Here is a 20,485-nt window from a genome sequence, read left to right as displayed (position 1 = left end):
AGAGGAAGTGTGGGGCCGATTAGGGACAATGTCAAAGTAAAGGGGGAGGTAGTAGAGAAATTGGATAGGATAAAAACACATCATGAGGAGGTACTAAAAAGGTTGGCAGCGCTCAAAGTAGAAAAGTCACCCGGTCCGGATGGGAGGCATCCCAGGTTACTGAGGGAAGTAAGGGTGGAAATTGCAGAGGTGCTGGCCACAATCTTCCAATCCTCCTAGATATGGGAGTGGTACCAGAGACCTGGAGGATTGCAAATGTTACACCCCTGTTCAAAAAGGGGAGAAGGATAAACCCAGCAATTACAGACCAGTTAGCCTAATATCAGCGGTAGGGAAACGTTGAGACAATAACCCGGGACAAAATCAATTGGCACTTGGAAAAATGTGGGTTAATAAATTAAATCCAGCACGGATTTGTTAAAGGCGAATCATGCTTGACTAACTTGATTGAGTTCTTTAATTAAATAACGGAGAGGGCTGATGAGGGTAGTGCGATTAATGTTGTGTATCTGGACTTTCAAAAGGTGTTTGATAAAGTAGGAACATAGGAACAGGAGGAGGCCATTTAGCCCCTCGAGCCTGTTCCGCCATTCATTGAGATCACGGCTGATCTGTGACCTAACTCCATATACCCACCTTAGCCCCATATCCCTTAATACCTTTGATTAACAAGAATCTATCATTCTCGGGTTTAAAATTAACAATTGAGCTAGCACCAACTGTCATTTGCGGAAGAGTTCCAAACATCTCCCACCCTTTGTGTGTAGAAGTGTTTCCTAACGTCACTCCTGAAAGTCCTGGCTGTAATTTTTAGGCTCTGTCCCCTAATCCTAGACTCCCCAACCAGCAGAAATAGTTTCTCTCTACCTACCCCATTAGTTTCCCTTAATATCTTGAAAACTTTGATCAAATCACCCCTTAATCTTCTAAATTCCAGGGGGTACAACCGTAGTTTGAGTAATCTATCCCCATAATTTAACCCAAGGAGTCCTGGTATCATTCTAGTAAATCTACGCTGCACTCCCTCCATGGCCAATATATCCTCCCTAAGGTGCAGTGCCCAGAATTGAACACAGTACTCAGGTGTGGTCTAACCAGGGCTTTTACCCCTTGTACTCTAGTCCTCTGGATATAAAGGCCAGCGTTCCATTAGCCTTTTTGATTATTTTCTGTACCTGTCCTTGACATTTGACTGATCTATGTACCTGAACCCCTAAGTCTCTTTGGACCGCCACTGTTTCGAGCTTTTCATCATCTGATCTATCCTTTTTAGGTCCAAAGTGGATGACCTCACACTTGCCTACATTGAAATCCATTTGCCACAGTTTTGCCCATTCACTTAATCTATTAATATCTCTCTGTAATTTTAGTACCACATAATAGGCTTATTAGCAAAATTATAGCCCATGGGATTAAAGGGACAGTGGCTGCATGGATACAAAATTGGCTAAGGGACAGAAAGCAGAGAGTAGTGGTGAACAGTTGTTTTTCAGACTGGAGGGAAGTATACAGTGGTGTTCCCCAGGGGTCAGTATTAGGACCACTGCTCTTTTTGATATATATTAATGACCTGGACTTGAGTATAGAGGGTATAATTTCAAAGTTTGGAGAGGACACGAAGTTCAGAAATGTAGTGAACAATGTGGAGGATAGTAACAAACTTCAGGAGGACATAGTCAGACTGGTGAAATGGGCAGACACATGGGAGATGCAATTTAATGTAGAGAAGTGTGAAATGATTTGTTTTGGTAGGAAGAATGAGGAGAGGTAATATAAACTAAATGGTACAATTTTAAGGTGGTGGGGGGGGGGGGGAAGAACAAAGGGACCTGGCGGGTGTGCACAAATCTTTGAAGGTGGCAAGACAAATTGAGAAGGCTGTTAAAAAAGCATACAGGGTCCTTGGCTTTATAAATAGAGACAGAGTACAAAAGCAGGGAAGTTACGCTAAACCTTTATAAATCACTGGTTAAGCCCCAGCTGGAGTATTGTATTCAATTCTGGGCACCACACTTTAGGAAGGATGTCAAGGCCTTAAAGAGGATGAAGAGGTACTAGAATGGTTCCAGGGATGAGGGACTTCAGTTACTTGGAGAAACTGGGGTTGTTCTCCTTGGAGCAGAAAATGTTATGGGGAGATTTGATAGAGGTGTTCAAAATCATGAAGGGTTTGATAGAGTAAATAAGGAGAAACTGTCCAGTGGAAAAAATTCAGTAACCAGAGGACACAGATTTCAGGTAATTGGCAAAAGAACCTGAGGCGACATGAGGGAAAAAACTTTTATGTAGCGAGTTGGTATGATCTGGAGTGCACTGCCTGAAAAGGTTGGTGGAAGTAACTGTCAAAAGGGAATTGGATAAATACTCGAAGGGGGAAAATTTGCAATGGTATGGGGAAAGAGCAGGGGAGTGGGACGAATTGGATAGCTCTTTCGAGGAGCTGACTCGGGCACGATGGGCTGAATGGCCTCCTGGGTGTATCATTCTGCGATTCTAATAGGCTAATACACAAGGTCCAAGCCCATGCAATAGATGGGAATGTATTAAAGTAAATTGGTAAATGATTGGCTGGTAGATCTGGTTGGCAGCCAGTTACCAGTGGAGTGCCACAGAGCTCATTGTTGGGGTGGTTGTTATTTATAATTTTTATAAATGATTTAAAGGAAGGAATTGTGTTCAGGATGACCACATTTTCATGCAATACTGGACTGGGATCAGTGGGCAATGATGAATATGAACATAAGAACATAAGAACATAAGAAATTGGAGCAGGAGTAGGCCAATCGGCCCCTCGAGCCTGCTCCGCCATTCAATAAGATCATGGCTGATCTGATCCCAACCACAAATCTAAAGAACACAAGAAGTCGGAGCAGGACCCGGCCACATAGCCCCTGGGCCCTCTCCGCCACCCACAGGGCATTGACCGATCCGAACTCAGCTTCATGTCCAATTTCCTGCCCGCTCCCCATAACCCCTAATTCCCTTTACTTCTAGGAAACTGTCTATTTCTGTTTTAAATTTATCTAATGATGTAGCTTCCACAGCTTCCTGGGGCAGCAAATTCCACAGACCTACCACCCTCTGAGTGAAGAAGTTTCTCCTCATCTCAGTTTTGAAAGAGCAGCCCCTTATTCTAAGATTATGCCCCCTAGTTCTAGTTTCACCCATCTTTGGGAACATCCTTACTGCATCCACCCGATCAAGACCCTTCACAATCTTATATGTTTCAATAAGATCGCCTCTCATTCTTCTGAACTCCAATGAGTAGAGTCCCAATCTACTCAACCTCTCCTCATATGTCCGCCCCCTCATCCCCGGGATTAACCGAGTGAACCTTCTTTGTACTGCCTCGAGAGCAAGTATGTCTTTTCTTAAGTATGGAGACCAAAACTGTATGCAGTATTCCAGGTGCGGTCTCACCAATACCTTATATAACTGCAGCAATACCTCCTTGTTTTTATATTCTATCCCCCTAGCAATAAAAGCCAACATTCCGTTGGCTTTCTTGATCACCTGCTGCACCTGCATACCAACTTTTTGATTTTCTTGCACTAGGACCCCCAGATCCCTTTGTACTGCAGTACTTTCCAGTCTCTCGCCATTAAGAAAATAACGTGCTCTCTGATTTTTCCTGCCAAAGTGCATAACCTCACATTTTCCAATATTATACTGCATCTGCCAAATCTCCGCCCACTCACCCAGCCTGTCTATATCCCCTTGCAGGTTTTTTATGTCCTCCTCACTCTCTACTTTCCCTCCCATCTTTGTATCATCTGCAAATTTTGATATGTTGCACTCGGTCCCCTCCTCCAAATCGTTAATATAGATTGTAAAGAGTTGGGGACCCAGCACCGACCCCTGTGGAACACCACTGGTTACTGGTTGCCAGTCCGAAAATGAACCATTTATCCCAACTCTCTGCTTCCTGTTCGACAACCAATCCTCCACCCATGCCAGAATATTACCCCCAATCCCGTGATTTTTTATCTTAAGTAATAATCTGGAAGGTTCCCATCAGATTGGAAAATAGTGAATGTAACTCCTCTATTCAAGAAAGGAGGGAGACAGAAAGCAGGAATCTACAGGCCAGTTAGCTTAACATCTGTCAAAGGGAAAATGCTAGAATCTATTATTAAGGAGGTTATAGCAGGGCACTTAGAAAATCTCAGTGCAATCAGGCAGAGTCAACACGGCTTTGTGAAAGGGAAATAATGTTTGACTAATTTATTAGAGTTCTTTGAGGAAGTAACAAGCAACGTGGATAAAGGGGATCCTGTGGATGTGGTGGACTTGGATTTCCAGAAGGCATTTGACAAGGTGCCACATCAAAGGCTACTGCACAAAATAAGAGCTCATGGTGTGGGGGGTAACATATTATCATGGATAAAGGATTGGTTAGCTAACAGGAAACAGAGAGTAGGTATAAATGGGTCATTTTCAGGTTGGCAAGATGTAACTAGTGGAGTGCCACAGGGATCAGTGCTGGGGCCTCAACTATTTACAATCTATATCAATGACTTGGATGAAGGGACCGAATGTATGGTTGCTAAATTTGCTGATGACACAAAGGTAGGTAGGAAAGTAAGTTGTGAAGAGGACATAAGGAGTCTGCAAAGGGATATCGATAGGTTAAGTGAGTGGGCAAAAATTTGGCAGATGAAGTATAATGTGGGAAAATGTGAACTTGTCCACTTTGGTAGGAGGAATAGAAAAGCAGTATATTATTTAAATGGAGAAAGATTGCAGAACTCTGAGGTACAGAGGGATCTGGGTGTCCGAGTACATGAATCACAAAAAGTTAGTATACGGTACAGCAAATGATTAGGAAGGCAAATGGAATGTTGTCATTTATTGCAAGGGGAATGGAATATAAAAGTAGAGATGTTTTGCTACAGTTGTACAGGGCATTGGTGAGACCACATCTAGAATACTGTGTGCAGTTTTGGTCTCCTTATTTAAGAAAGGACATAATTGCTTTGGAGGCAGTTCAGAGAAGGTTCACTCGACTGATTCCTGGGATGAGGGGGTTATCTTATGAGGAAAGGTTGGACAAGTTGGGCCTGTAAACACTGGAGTTTAGAAGAATGAGAGATGATCTTATTGAAACAGATAAGATCCTGAGGGGACTTGAAGGGGTAGATGATGAGAGGATGTTTCCCCTTGTGGGAGAGACTAGAACTTGGGGACACAGTTTAAAAATAAGGGGTCTCCCATTTAAGATGGAGATGAGGAGAATTTTTTTCTCTGAGGGTCGTGAGTCTGTGGAACTCCCTTCCCCAGAGAGCGGTGGAGGCAGGGTCATTGAATATTTCAAGCCTGAGTTAGATAGATTCCTGATTAACAAGGGAGTCAAAGCTTATAGTAGGTAGATGGGAAAGTAGGGTTTAGGTCACAATCAGATCAGCCATGATCTTATCAAATGGCAGAGCAGGCTCGAGGGGCCGAATGGCCTACTCCTGCTCTTAATTTGTATGTTCGTAACATCAGTGCGCACAAATTCAAAAGGATCTTCACAAGTTCAATCAGTGGGCGGAGAAATGGCAGATACAGTCTAATACCGGGAAATGTAAGGTGATTAGATTTGGCAGAAGGATGGTTGATGTGTGTTACGTGCTAGATGGGAATGTACTCGAGGGGTTGGAGCAGGAGAGATCTTGGGATTTTAGTGGACAGGTCACTAAAACCATCTGCACAATGTTTCCAGGCTGTTAATAAAGCAAACAGAATGTTGGGATGTATAGCAAGGGGTTTAATGTACAGATCCAGAGAGGTCATTGAAAAACTGTATTTGGACCTGTCAGACCACATCTGGAATACTACAGGCAGTTTTGGTCTTCCTATTTCAAAAAGGATATTCAGTTATTGGAGGGGGTACAGAGAAGGGTATTCAGTTATTGGAGGGGGTACAGAGAAGGGCATTCAGTTATTGGAGGGGGTACAGAGAAGGATATTCAGTTATTGGAGGGGGTACAGAGAAGGGCATTCAGTTATTGGAGGGGGTACAGAGAAGGGCATTCAGTTATTGGAGAGGATACTGAGAAGGGTATTCAGTTATTGGAGGGGGTACAGAGAAGGATATTCAGTTATTGGAGGGGGTACAGAGAAGGGCATTCAGTTATTGGAGAGGATACTGAGAAGGGTATTCAGTTATTGGAGGGGGTACAGAGAAGGGCATTCAGTTATTGGAGAGGATACTGAGAAGGATATTCAGTTATTGGAGGGGGTAGGGGGAAGGGTATTCAGTTATTGGAGGGGGTACAGAGAAGGGTATTCACTTATTGGAGGGGGTACAGAGAAGGGCATTCAGTTATTGGAGAGGATACTGAGAAGGATATTCAGTTATTGGAGGGGGTACTGAGAAGGGCCACATGGTTGATCCCAGAATTGAAGAGAATGACGTGTGAGGAGAGAATGGTGACTCTGGGGCTTTTATCTCTGAGACAGGGTGTGATAGAAGTGTATAAAATTATGAAAGATTTGGACAAATTAGATCCGAGTAAACTTTTCTGCTGTATCCAGAATCAAGGGTCATATTTACAAATTAAGGACAACAAAAGAAAATGCAGGAGGAAGTGTGTTACTAAGAGGGTGGTGAGTATGTGGAACAGATTACTGGCACAGGTGGTGGGACAAGAAACTGTAATGGGTTTTAAAAAGGAACTAGACAGGTTCTTAACAACAAATGGGACGCCACCCCAGTAGCTAGATTGAGGAACACAATCGCTGTATTGGAGCAATCAATATTCTTCCAGTGAGATTGGGTGGTTGGGACCAGCTGAACTCTTTCTGCTTTCCAGTTTCCTCCCCTTGTCCATCCATTACTGAAGGTGACTCGAGCAGGGATTTGGTTCCACAGGTGCCTGGAGCCCCTCCTGTACCTCTGATTGCAGGAACCTCAGTTTTAAGCCTGATCTCAGCCACGTCAGTACAGCAGGAATGTTCGGAATTCAGGTCTGTCGTAGGCCCCTTCTCTAGTTCAGTGATGTCACTCACTCCCGTACGTGCTGAGAGTATCTTACTTTTAGAGGCATTGACTCTCACTGACCCATATCTTTCACACGTCTACTTCAACCTCTCCGCAGGTGACCCCAGCTCAGACTTGGTGAGGTGAGGCCAGGTATGAATCGATGAGCTGCTCTTATTTCACAGTGAGGTGAACAAACAGAATTGCTGTTGTGATGGACGTACTTCAATTTGTGCTCTTTTGCATAATAATACAAAATAAGGACCACGCCACGCTGGCCCACATCTTAAACAAGATGGCTCCTAACCATCCCCCAGCATTTCTAATCTCTTCCCCTCATTAAAAGCCCTCGCAGCTTTCCCTTTAACAAACCTGACTTCCCCCTCAGCCTTCCTGTTCAAGAAGCCTGTCCCCCTGGGCCATTTTACCTCCTATCTGTTCACAGATAGACCAGGATCAAAGACCTTTCGAACACAATGGGTGTGAGGTGTTTTTCAATCATCCAAAGAAGCGAAGGAATTGCTTATTGTTTAGTCTCTGGAGAAAACAACTTCCAATTAGCAGATTAGCCAGCTTTAACCTAGGTGCCTTTTTTAATTTGTGAGAATGAGCTTTGCTTAAAAAGTATATAAAACTTTTCAAATCTTTTCTGTGTGAAAGTGGTTAAAAGCCCTGAAATGTGACAAGGAATCACTGGTTAGTGACAGGAGCAGAAACCCTGGCCAGTTTCTCTGTCCCAGCTCAAGGGTGCTGACACAAAGAGCAGTTGAGGCGAATAGCATAGATGTATTTAAAGGGAAGCCAGGCAAGTACATGAGGGAGAAAGGAATTGAAGAATATGCCGATAGGGTGAGATGAAGTAGGGTGGGAGGAGGCTCGTGTGGAGTAAACACCGGCATGGACCAGTTGGGCCGAATGGCCTGTTTCTGTGCTGAAATTTCTATGTAAACTCTGGAATTCCTTCCCTAAACCACTCTACCTCTCTCTCCTCCTTTAAGACGCTCCTTAAAACCTCTCTCTTTGACCAAGCTTTTGGTCACCTGTCCTAATATCTCCTTATGTGACTCGGTGTGAAATACTGTTTGCTAATCGCTCCTGTGAAGCGTCTTGGGATGTTTTACTCCATTAAAGGCGCTATATAAATGCAGGTTGTTGTAATACCCAATTATAACACCTTCACCACTGAGATTCAAACAGTCTGCCCAAACACAGATGAGACCAGGTACTTCCCCACACACTGGCCACCCTGGGCCATGGCTCATGCCAGTGGAAGCCTGGGAGCAGAGCACGGAGACCATCTGAAGAGGGGGCAGGGAAGGAGCAGAAATAAGAGGGAGCCTTGCTGATACTGAGGGCATGGCATTAATGTGGGAATTCAGAGGTTATGGGGAAGGAAAAGCAAAATTCCCTGAATCTAAAGCACTATTATAAGTAGTATCACAAATATATTTGAGGTGCTGTAGCTTTCAGTCTCAGCAAGTTGCGTGATATTCCTCCTGGTTTATTTAACCTGTCAAGCAACCTTTGAACACTGTCTATCCCCTACCCCAGATACCTGGCTCCAAAGGTCGATACTTCAGGAACCGTTGGGGCGTGTACCCCTGGATCAGGTATATTATTTAGCTCACTGCTGACTGAACTTTGGTTCTCTCGACAGAAAAAGCAAGCAAGGGTTCCTCGAAAGAGAAGAAGAAAAAGAAGAAAAAAGTGAAAGAGGTGAATGTTTTTTTTCAAACTAGTGCATGATCCTCGCAGCTTTAAATGCTCCAGTGGCAGGTATCCAAAACTAGAGTTTAAATATTGAGTAGGGGAGGGAGAAAGGTGGGATTAGGGATCAACAGCCAGGGCTCAGTGGGTAGCACTCACGCCTCTGAGTCAGAAGGTCGTGGGTTCGAGTCCCACCCCAGAGACTTGAGAACACAATCTCTGCTGACACTCCCACTGCAGTACTGAGGGAACCACCGTCGGAGGTTCCATCCTTCGGATGAGACGTTGAACTGCTCTCTCAGATGGATGTAAAAGATCCCAAGGCACTTTGTATCCAGGGTGCCCCACAGGAGACTGGTCAAGAAGGTACGAGCCCATGGAGTCCAGGGTGCCTTGGCACTTTGGAATCAAAACTGGCTTAGTGGCAGAAGGCAGAGGGTGATGGTCGAAGGTTGTTTTTGTGACTGGAAGCCTGTGGCCAGTGGGGTACCACAGGGATCGGTGCTGGGTCCCTTGCTGTTTGTGGTCTACATTAATGACTTGGATATGAATGTAAAAGGTACGATCAGTAAGTTTGCGGATGATACAAAAATTGGTAGGGTGGTAAATAGCGAGGAGGATAGCCTCAGTCTGCAGGACGATATAGATGGGTTGGTCAGATGGGCGGAACAGTGGCAAATGGAATTTAACCTGGAAAAGTGCGAGGTGATGCACTTTGGAGGGACTAACAAGGCAAGGGAATACACAATGAATGGGAGGACCCTAGGCAAGACAGAGGGTCAGAGGGATCTTGGTGTGCAAGTTCACAGATCCCTGAAGGCGGCGGAACAGGTAGATAAGGTGGTAAAGAAGGCAAATGGGATACTTGCCTTTATTAGCCGAGGCATAGAATATAAGAGCAAGGAGGTTATGATGGAGCTGTATAAAACACTGGTTAGGCCACAGCTGGAGTACTGTGTGCAGTTCTGGTCGCCACACTACAGGAAGGATGTGATCGCTTTGGAGAGGGTGCAGAGGAGATTCACCAGGATGTTACCAGGGCTGGAGCGCTTCAGCTATGAAGAGAGACTGGGAAGATTGGGTTTGTTTTCCTTGGAGCAGAGGAGGCTGAGGGGGGACATGATTGAGGTGTACAAAATTATGAGGGGCACAGATAGGATGGATACTAAGGAGCTTTTTCCCTTCGTTGAGGGTTCTATAACAAGGGGGCATAGATTCAAGGTAAAAGGCGGGAGGTTTAGAGGGGATTTGAGAGAGAACTTTTTCACCCAGAGGGTGGTTGGAGTCTGGAACTCACTGCCTGAAAGGGTTGTGGAGGCAGGAACCCTCACAACATTCAAGAAGCATTTGGATGAGCACTTGAAATGCCATAGCATACAAGGCTACGGACCAAATGCTGGAATATGGGATTAGATTAGACAGGGCTGATGGCCGGCGCGGACACGATGGGCCGAAGGGCCTCTATCCGTGCTGCATAACTCTATGACTCTCTATGACTCTATGACTATTCGAAGAAGAGTGGGGGAATTCTCCCCGGTCTCCTGGCCAATATTTATCCCTCAGTCAACACCACTTAATATACCTTATGTGGTCATTTATTTCATTGCTGTTTGTGGGATCTTGCTGTCTGCAAATTGCTGCATTTCCTACACAGCAGTGACTACACTTCAAAAATAAGTCATTGCTAGTAAATCGCTTTGGGGCGTCCTGAGGATGTGCAAGGTGCTATATAAACGCAAGTTCTTTGTTGGGAGGGCTTTTGTAGCAAAGTCCGGTAATGGTGGAGGTTTTTCTGAACCAGTTAATGGGCTGCAAGTAAAACGATGATTGATTATAAGGTTGTATTCATGGTCAACTCAGCTCTGGACTGTATACATGATGTAATCCTCTCCATTTTGATGGTGTTTTCGTTAATGAAGAAAGACTTGCCATTTATATAGCGTCTTTCACAACCTCAGGACGTCCCACAGCGCTTTACAGCCAATGAATGTAGTCACTGTTATAATGTTGGGGAGAGATAGCAATGGGGTTTAAGTTGATGAAAGTGCTACAAGTATTGAGTGTAACTTTTCCTCTGGCCTTGCCTGGGGGATTCCAGTGTTGGGAACTGAGAGCACTTGTACACGATCTGCTTTACATTTTCAGGAGGACGAGAAATCGGAAAAAAAGAGGCACAAGCCAAAGAAAGTTAAAGAGAAGGAGAAAGAAGGAACGGCAGAGGAGGGGCCGAGAAGGGAGAAGGAAACAGCAACAGAGGAGAAGAGGAGGAAGAAGAAGGTGAAGAGCAAGGACAAGGCTGAAGAGGACATGGACGATTTGGAGATGTTTCTGATTGGCAGCGGCGATAGTCATGTTGTGAAGAGCAGGGGCAGTGGAGAGTACGAGGAGCTATAGACACGTCGTGAGTTCGGCCGCATTGTCTCCGTGTCCTACCCTGTTCTTTCCACACTTTAAAAATTCCTCTTTAACATTGCCACAAAGCATGTGCCTGGGCTTTGTGGCAGAAGCTCTGGTTATTCTACTCAACTCCCATCACAGGATGTTTTTGTAAGTTTTTAACTATTTGTAGGGAAGGTTGTGTTGAAGGTGTAGCACTGCGGGGCAGGGCTCGGTGCCACGTGGCTGGTCTGACCGATCGATCAGTGCTGGCACCCGCTGAACGAGCCCCCCGGGGTAACGAGCCCCCCGGGGTAACGAGCCCCCCGGGTAACTTCATTCTCAATTTATTCGAGACTCAAGGAATGGGCAGACTCTTCAAAATCAAAAGGGGAGATTTTGGCTTTTAATAAAGCTTATCTCGAGCAGAATCCGTTGCTTTTGAATCAAATGTGGTTTCAGGATCTCTGAGCAGGTGCTGGCTGCGGGCCTCTCTTAAACCCTGATCTCTGCTTGTTTGCGGTCTTGTACCCAGGAGTCCACACCCCCCTCCCCACCCAAAGTGGAACCTTCTGCCTGTGGTCCGTGGCGTGGCACAGAACCGACAAACCTCTAACTGTGGCCGGGTGAGATTAAAGTCACGGGCACTGCATCGGGGCCTTTGATTGAAAGACCCGTTAAAATTGTCTCTCTTCTCCACCCCCCCCCCCCCCCCCCCCCCATTTTTGAAGTCAATCTTTCTCGTCCTTTGGGGTGCCCTGATCCTTAAACCAATTCACCACCAGGAGTCTGCCTGTCGTACCCCCGGGCCCCTGCCTGTCGTCAAGATGCTATTGCCCAGATGCTGGGAGCTATAGGAGTGTGGCAATCATTGACTGTTCTACCCCCATCACTGGGCACCTGACGCATTGGCATTAACTGAGATTGGGAATGAGTGCAGTCCCACAGGTTGGCGAGCTCTGTCTCACAGGATGTCCGAGCGTGTGAACCCTTCCATTCTGATCCTCGCCGTTAGGAGGAGTCACAGAAAGGGCTCGGTGTGACTTGGAATTGACTGAAATGAATAAACAGGTGTAATTAAAGTGATCGGCAGCTTCAAATTAAAAATCGAACGGTTAGTATCTAATTGTTGAGTGAAGAGCTGTTAATGGCTAACCAGGTAACCTACCAGAGTGTTAACTAATTAACTACCTGAACTAACACTAGACCTACGTGTTTTCCCATTCCTCACCAGTAGGAGGGGGTCACTGTCAGATGACCAGTGGATGCTCGCATCATTCGAGCCTGTGCAGGTGACATGAAAGCCGTTGGTGCTGAATGGACGGCACAAATAAAACAGCCAGAGTCCGAACCGAACTGATGGGGGTAGCCCCGGTCCAAATCAGGAATCGGACCCATGCCCTCGGGTCCGGCTAATATGGGGCAAGTGCAGAGCCCGGAGCTGATACTGTTAAAGATTTAAAATGCACGTCCAACGTCCAGTCCTCCTGTTGTGGGATTTTCCTCTCGAGGCACTCTCTGCATCTCAGACTGTGCTGTCCCAGAGCTATCAGTAAGGGCTGTCCAAAGTGGGGGAATTGTCCATTCCGCAGCACTTCCAGCTCCCTCGTCATATCAGACCCAGGGTTCAAGAAACCCACATTCTCTTCTATCTTTGCTCTCATGCCCAATTTGATTTTAGCCCATCAAGTACCAGGTTACAGCAAACCGGCAGATGCTTCCTGTAAATCTCTCCAGAGTTTGTGCAATCTCCCACTGCAGTCGGCGTTTGTGCGGTCTCTCACGGCAGTCGGCGTTTGTGCGGTCTCTCACGGCAGTCGGCGTTTGTGCGGTCTCTCACGGCAGTCGGCGTTTGTGCGGTCTCTCACGGCAGTCGGCGTTTGTGCGGTCTCTCACGGCAGTCGGCGTTTGTGCGGTCTCTCACGGCAGTCGGCGTTTGTGCGGTCTCTCACGGCAGTCGGCGTTTGTGCGGTCTCTCACGGCAGTCGGCGTTTGTGCGGTCTCTCACGGCAGTCGGCGTTTGAATTGTCTTGCTGTATAGTAGCCTTGTGCAGTCTTTCCGCTAACTGTTTTTACTGTCTCGCTAATTTGTGTGCGCTCTTGTTTGTTTGCTTTGCCATGCTTGTTTGTACGCTGTGTCATTAGTTTTGTGCTCTTATGGGCTTGCGATCACTCTCTCGTTGGTTTGCGTTCTCTCAATCTCTCTCGGGTTTGCTTTCTCCGGTTTGCGTTCTCTCTCTCGTTGGTTTGCGTTCTCTCTCTCTCGTTGGTTTGCGTTCTCTCTATCTCTCTGGTTTGCGTTTTCTTGTTCGCATTCTCTCCTGTCGGCTTGCGTGTTCTCTCCCTTGTCAGCTTGCGTGTTCTCTCTCTCGTCGGTTTGCGTGTTTGTTGGTTTGTGTGTACGCACTTTCTCCCTCTCGTTCATTTGCATGTTCTCTTCCTTTCTCTCTCCGTCTCTCTGGTTGCATGTTCGTTCTCTCTCTCGTTGGTTTGCGTTCTCTCTCTCTCGTTGGTTTGCGTTCTCTCTATCTCTCTGGTTTGCGTTTTCTTGTTCGCATTCTCTCCTGTCGGCTTGCGTGTTCTCTCCCTTGTCAGCTTGCGTGTTCTCTCTCTCGTCGGTTTGCGTGTTTGTTGGTTTGTGTGTACGCACTTTCTCCCTCTCGTTCATTTGCGTGTTCTCTTCCTTTCTCTCTCCGTCTCTCTGGTTGCATTCTCTTTCTCTCTCTCCCGGGTTTGCGTTCTCTCTCTCTCTCTCTCTCTCTCTCTCTCGGGTTTGCGTTCTCTCTCTCTCTCTCTCTCTCTCTCGGGTTTGCGTTTCTCTCTCTCTCTCTCTCTCTCTCGGGTTTGCGTTTCTCTCTCTCGGGTTTGCGTTTCTCTCTCTCGGGTTTGCGTTTCTCTCTCTCGGGTTTGCGTTTCTCTCTCTCGGGTTTGCGTTTTCTCTCTCTCTCTCCCGGGTTTGCGTTTTCTCTCTCTCTCTCCCGGGTTTGCGTTCTCTCTCTCTCTCTCTCTCTCTCTCTTGGGTTTGCGTTTCTCTCTCTCTCTCTCGGGTTTGCGTTTCTCTCTCTCTCTCTCTCTCGGGTCTGCGTTCTCTCTCTCTCTCTCTCTCTCTCTCTCGGGTTTGCGTTCTCTCTCTCTCTCGGGTTTGCGTTCTCTCTCTCTCTCTCTCGGGTTTGCGTTCTCTCTCTCTCTCTCTCGGGTTTGCATTCTCTCTCTCAGGTTTGCGTTCTCTCTCTCTCGGGTTTGCGTTCTCTCTCCCTCTCTCGGGTTTGCGTTTTTTCTCTCTCTCTCTCGGGTTTGCATTCTCTCTCTCAGGTTTGCGTTCTCTCTCTCTCTCTCGGGTTTGCGTTCTCTCTCCCTCTCTCTCGGGTTTGCGTTCTCTCTCCCTCTCTCGGGTTTGCGTTTTTTCTCTCTCTCTCTCGGGTTTGCGTTTTCTCTCTCTCTCTCTCGGGTTTGCGTTTTCTCTCTCTCTCTCTCGGGTTTGCGTTTTCTCTCTCTCTCTCTCGGGTTTGCGTTTTCTCTCTCTCTCTCTCGGGTTTGCGTTTTCTCTCTCTCTCTCTCGGGTTTGCGTTTTCTCTCTCTCTCTCTCGGGTTTGCGTTTTCTCTCTCTCTCTCTCGGGTTTGCGTTTTCTCTCTCTCTCTCGGGTTTGCGTTTTCTCTTTCTCTCTCTCGGGTTTGCGTTTCTCTCTCGTCTATCTCTCGGGTTTGCGTTTTCTCTCTCTCGGGTTTGCGTTTTCTCTCTCGGGTTTGCGTCTTCTCTCTCTCGGGTTTGCGTCTTCTCTCTCTCTCGGGTTTGCGTCTTCTCTCTCTCTCGGGTTTGCGTCTTCTCTCTCTCTCGGGTTTGCGTCTTCTCTCTCTCTCGGGTTTGCGTCTTCTCTCTCTCTCGGGTTTGCGTCTTCTCTCTCTCTCGGGTTTGCGTCTTCTCTCTCTCTCGGGTTTGCGTCTTCTCTCTCTCTCGGGTTTGCGTCTTCTCTCTCTCTCGGGTTTGCGTCTTCTCTCTCTCTCGGGTTTGCGTCTTCTCTCTCTCTCGGGTTTGCGTCTTCTCTCTCTCTCGGTTTGCGTCTTCTCTCTCTCTCGGGTTTGCGTCTTCTCTCTCTCTCGGGTTTGCGTCTTCTCTCTCTCTCGGTTTGCGTCTTCTCTCTCTCTCGGGTTTGCGTCTTCTCTCTCTCTCGGGTTTGCGTCTTCTCTCTCTCTCGGGTTTGCGTCTTCTCTCTCTCTCGGGTTTGCGTCTTCTCTCTCGGGTTTGCGTTTTCTCTCTCTCTCTCTCTCTCTCTCGGGTTTGCGTTTTCTCTCTTTCTCTCTCTCGGGTTTGCGATTTCTCTCTCTCTCTCTCTCTCTCGGGTTTGCGTTTCTCTCTCTCTCTCTCTCTCGGGTTTGCGTTTCTCTCTCTCTCGGGTTTGCGTTTCTCTCTCTCTCGGGTTTGCGTCTCTCTCGGGTTTGCGTCTCTCTCTCTCTCTCGGGTTTGCGTCTCTCTCTCTGGTTTGCGTTCTCTCTCTCTCTCGGGTTTGCGTTTCTCTCTCTCGGGTTTGCGTTTCTCTCTCTCTCTCGGGTTTGCGTTCTCTCTCTCTCGGGTTTGCGTTCTCTCTCTCTCGGGTTTGCGTTCTCTCTCTCTCGGGTTTGCGTTCTCTCTCTCTCGGGTTTGCGTTCTCTCTCTCTCGGGTTTGCGTTCTCTCTCTCTCGGGTTTGCGTTCTCTCTCTCTCGGGTTTGCGTTCTCTCTCTCTCGGGTTTGCGTTCTCTCTCTCTCGGGTTTGCGTTCTCTCTCTCTCGGGTTTGCGTTCTCTCTCTCTCGGGTTTGCGTTCTCTCTCTCTCGGGTTTGCGTTCTCTCTCTCTCGGGTTTGCGTTCTCTCTCTCTCGGGTTTGCGTTCTCTCTCTCTCGGGTTTGCGTTCTCTCTCTCTCTCTCGGGTTTGCGTTCTCTCTCTCTCTCTCGGGTTTGCGTTCTCTCTCTCTCTCTCTCGGGTTTGCGTTCTCTCTCTCTCTCTCTCTCTCTCGGGTTTGCGTTCTCTCTCTCTCTCTCTCTCTCTCGGGTTTGCGTTCTCTCTCTCTCTCTCTCGGGTTTGCGTTCTCTCTCTCTCTCTCTCGGGTTTGCGTTCTCTCTCTCTCTCTCTCGGGTTTGCGTTCTCTCTCTCTCTCTCTCGGGTTTGCGTTCGTTCTCTCTCTCTCTCTCTCTCGGGTTTGCGTTCTCTCTCTCTCGGGTTTGCGTTCTCTCTCTCTCTCTCTCTCGGGTTTGCGTTCTCTCTCTCTCTCTCTCTCGGGTTTGCGTTTCTCTCTTCGCTGAATTGCCTCTCCACCTGTGATAGCCGCACTAACTGGTGTCTGAGAGCAGAATGTCAAACAGTAACCTTGAACCAAATTAGGACTGTGCCCTTTGTACGACTGATAGCCGGGAGTTTGCCTTCTCTTCAAACTGTGCTGCTCAGTAGTGACGGTGCCCCTTTCTGTCCATCATGTCATTCAGAACTAGACCGAGGGAATCACACTCATCAATTTCTGGATCCCTTCCCCTTTTTGGGTGGGTGAGGTTCCTCGGACAGGAATTACCCGCTGGATCGCGATATTATTGTACACCAAGATTATTATAATAAATTGATTGCTATCGATGGTATTCTTTCGGATTTATATGTCATGATTGCCTGGTGGAGGTGAGTGAGGGGATGAGCCCTGGCTGAGACAGGTTTCGGTGTGTTGTCACAAAGTAGCTCAGTAACCTCGCCCCTGCTGCAAGATCTGAACCTTTCAAAGTTTTGACATCTCAAGAAATATCAACATTTTAATTTTTTTCCCCTGCTCCGAGTTGCCGACCTTGGTAGTTACTTGAGGTGGTGCAGATCGAGCATGAGTGTGCGCTGCCACCCTTCGAGGGTGCCACCCCGAGCCGGGCGACAGTGTCGGGGAGGCACATTCCTCTTTCCATCTCTTTCCCTGGGTGACTGTGCCCACTCGGGCAGTCTCAGTCCAGGGGAACTGGACTCGAGCATCAGTTGAGACACCATCCTGAGCGTAGGTTGAGGTATGTAAGCAGCTAGTCCTAGCAGCCTTATCTCTCATTGTCCTGAGCTGTGAAGCCTAAGAAGGGTGGGAGCTTTCACTCCCGGTTTATAACATCTCCGAGACCCGTTCTTAGGCCCTTTGGTTTTGCACTCCACATTATGCCCTGCGTGCCCGGTTTGCTACTGAGACTTTAGAAAGGTAGTAAGGAGAGGAGAGATGGGTCGCCACTCAGTAGCTCTTGCTGGTAGAGTTTGGATTCCCATTCAGAGGGTCTGGGCTCAAATCCCAACCCCCAGAGAGAGGCCTCCACTGGGCTGGCCCCATGAGTGAGGTGTAAGGAAAAGCAGTGCTGATCCTTTCTCAGCCAGTCTGCACTGGTATCGCCAGTGACTGCAGTCCTCAATGCTGGCCGGAGGAGGGGGAGGGAGGGAAGGCCCTGGAAAGGTAGAGTTTGACCCAAGATATTGGGAATCATACTGACTGTCTCTGAAATGCAGCTTACCCAAAGGATATGTGATGATGCCTCGATACTGCCCAGGGTTTAGACAGTGAACTGCATAGTGAGGCCTGATAGGGGAGACCTGCTGGAGCTTTCTGCTGTGATTTTGATAAGTGCTGACTAATATTGCTTTAGGTTTTTTAGCTTGAGAGAGAGTGAGCTGTTGTATCATAGAATGATACAGCACAGGAGGAGGCCATTCAGCCCATCGTGCCTGTGCCGGCTCTTTGAAAGAGCTATCCAATTAGTCCCACTCCCCTGCTCTTTCCCCATAGCCCTGTAAATTTTTCTTCAAGTATTTCTCCAATTCCCTTTTGAAAGTTATTATTGAATCAGCGCATTCCAGATCATCACAACTCGCAGTGTAAAAAAAAATTCTCCTCATCTCCCCTCTGGCTCTTTTGCCGATCACCTTAAATCTGTGTCCTCCGGTTACCGACCCTCCTGTTACTGGAAACAGTTTCTCCCTATTTACTCTATCAAAACCCTTCATTGTAGATAGAGAGAAACTATTTCCTCTGGTGGGGGAATGCAGAACAAGAGGCATAATAAAATTAGAGGTAGTTTGTTCAGGAGTAAAACTAGGAAGCACTTTTCATACAAAGGGGAGTGGAAATCTGGAACTCTCTCCCCAAGAAGGCTGTGGATGCCGGGGTCAATTGGAGCTTTCAAGGCTGAGATCAATAGATTTTTATTGGGTAAGGGTATCGAGGGATATGGAGCAAAGGCGGGTAAATGGAGTTGAGCTAGAGATCAGCCATGATCTGACTGGTGAAGCAGGGTTGAGGGGCTGAATGGCCTCCTCCTGTTCCTATGTTCGGGGATTCCATGTATTAAATGTTCCTGGATCAGATGCCCATTTCTAAACCTGGACTGATGTTATTTGGCACTCGTTCTCTGCAGATCGGGATGGTTACGTCAGGCCAGTTGTAGCTCTCTCTAACTCGAGGAGGAGAGGTTACAGCATCAAACCCCCTCCCGCTGGCTGACGTCTTTGGGCTGGTCACAGGAGGGCTGTGTGTCTTAACCCTCCCCCTGCACTCTGTATATAAACTTACCTTCAATTATGTTTGTCCATTAAAGGCAAAAAAAATATTTTCTTGCTTAAAAGGCTGGCCTGATGCTGAGTGTTCTTTGAGTATTTAGTCTGTTTTATTCATGTCCTGTAAGGGTGCCCCCTCGCTGAGATCTTGCTGCATTTGGGCCACTCTGCCTGCTCCCACCCCTCACTGATCAATGGCACCTTTATACCAGCCGCTGCACACTGAGAATCCCCGAGGGTTTGATGCCTGCTCTCTGCCCTCAACCACACAGCTTCATTGTGTCCAGTTAGGCCAACCTATCCATCTAAATGGTGACGTTCACAAGTGTGTTGTCTGTATACTCCCGCCTCACTCCCCTCCACACCATCTCCTCCCAGCACAGCTCCCGTCTTTCCCCCCCCCCGCCCCCATCGAGTCCCGTCTTCCCCCCCCCGCCCCCATCGAGTCCCGTCCCCATCGAGTCCCGTCTTCCCCCCCCCCCCCCCCGCCCCCATCGAGTCCCGTCTTCCCCCCCCCCCCCCCCGCCCCCATCGAGTCCCGTCTTCCCCCCCCCCCCCCCGCCCCCATCGAGTCCCGCCCCCCTCGAGTCCCCATCGAGTCCCGCCCCCCCCCCGGTGATATTCTGGGTGCCAGCCCTTTCCCTGTGACTCTGTGGTTTTTGGGGAGCTGGTGCTGTTTTCTGTGTCTCGGTGTGTTTGTGGTGAGCTCCTGGATCAGTTCCCATCTGTCCCCAATCCACAAGCAAAGGTTTGAATATTACGGAGAATCTCCCCCAGAGGGGCATTGGGCGCCCACCTTCCAGCCTCGGCTCTAGGGTAAGACACCCAGTGCCACCGCCCATTCCACCACTCGACAGGCCGCCAGTCCTAGAAATAGCCCAGGGTGCGGGGGTACTGCTCCCTAACGCAGGAAAATCTCAGCAATTAAGTCTCAGGCCACTCTCTTGTTCAAGTTCCTGTTTAAAATAAAGGGGTCAAGGTCTCTTAAAATATCTGACAGGAGCATTGCCCCTGAGGTGTTTGTTAAAATCAGCAAGAGAGTTGTACCCTCTGTCTGCACATACCCTCTGCCAGTCGGGACATATCACGTACACAAGCCCAGAGAGCTTGGGCACTGGTTGGCAACAGCCAGGGCTTAGTGGGTGTACAGAGTACTGCCGAGTTTAACCAGCACAGAGGACTGGTTCACTTCCCGCTGCTCGCCCGGCTGGCATCACCCTACTCATCAGGGCATTGGCTTGTTAGCTGACACGGGGGGGGTGAGAAGCACAGCCCCCACTGACGGCTGGAGTCTCATGAATGAGACAGGCTGCCTGGTCAACAGGGCCCCGAGTGTGGAGTTAGCGGGCCCGGGATTGGGTTTTTGGGGTATCCTGGCGGATTGTCCTGGTTCGGATTATACGTCACTCGATGCTCGACTCGACCCCAAAGAAACCATTTACCCCGTCCTCCCCGCTTCGAGGAGGGCCGTCACTGGTTAGTTATCAGACAACTGACAAGTGTGGTAATTGAGCCCTCGTTGGCCAGTCTGCTGACACCAGGAGCTACTCACAGGAGCACGGCTTGGCTCACCATAGAATGTAGGAATGCATTGCCACCATTCTTTTGATTTGTTCTTGGGGTGTAGACACAAGTCAGGAGTGTGATGGAATACTCTCCACTTGCCTGGATGAGTGCAGCTCCAACAACACTCTAGAAGCTCGACACCATCCAGGACAAAGCAGCCCGCTTGATCGGCACCCCATCCACTTCTCTTGGGAGCGTCGTTCAAGGTGTGAGATAAAAAAATCTGGAGATAAGAGTAGAAAGGACCCAAAAACATAACAGGCTGTTCATCAAAGAGATAGACAATTGGCCAGGGCATTTGGTGATCAGGCAAAACTAAGTCTTCAAACTTTGTGTAGATTAT

General features: G+C 48.0%; 2 protein-coding genes across 2 annotated transcripts in view; both read left to right on the top strand.

Annotated features, from left to right (window-relative positions):
- LOC137309862 (rab-like protein 6) overlaps positions 1 to 12,518 on the top strand; it is a 146,854-nt gene extending 134,336 nt beyond the window's left edge. The window contains exons 16-17 of the mRNA XM_067977877.1: positions 8,622 to 8,680; positions 10,817 to 12,518. Of these exons, the coding sequence (XP_067833978.1) occupies positions 8,622 to 8,680; positions 10,817 to 11,065 (308 nt within the window). The 3' untranslated portion in view covers positions 11,066 to 12,518. The remainder of the gene's footprint in view (positions 1 to 8,621; positions 8,681 to 10,816) is intronic.
- LOC137309861 (uncharacterized) lies at positions 11,154 to 18,523 on the top strand. Its single transcript, XM_067977876.1, has 6 exons — positions 11,154 to 11,218; positions 11,583 to 11,673; positions 12,729 to 13,037; positions 13,092 to 13,778; positions 14,264 to 14,747; positions 18,438 to 18,523. The coding sequence occupies exons 1-6, from the start codon at positions 11,154 to 11,156 to the stop codon at positions 18,521 to 18,523; spliced, it is 1,722 nt and encodes a 573-aa protein (XP_067833977.1).
- Positions 18,524 to 20,485: the final 1,962 nt, after the last annotated feature.

This window comes from Heptranchias perlo, unplaced genomic scaffold, assembly GCF_035084215.1.
Source record: "Heptranchias perlo isolate sHepPer1 unplaced genomic scaffold, sHepPer1.hap1 HAP1_SCAFFOLD_185, whole genome shotgun sequence".
Lineage (NCBI taxonomy): Eukaryota > Metazoa > Chordata > Chondrichthyes > Hexanchiformes > Hexanchidae > Heptranchias > Heptranchias perlo.
This window is presented reverse-complemented; position numbering and strand designations above follow the sequence as displayed.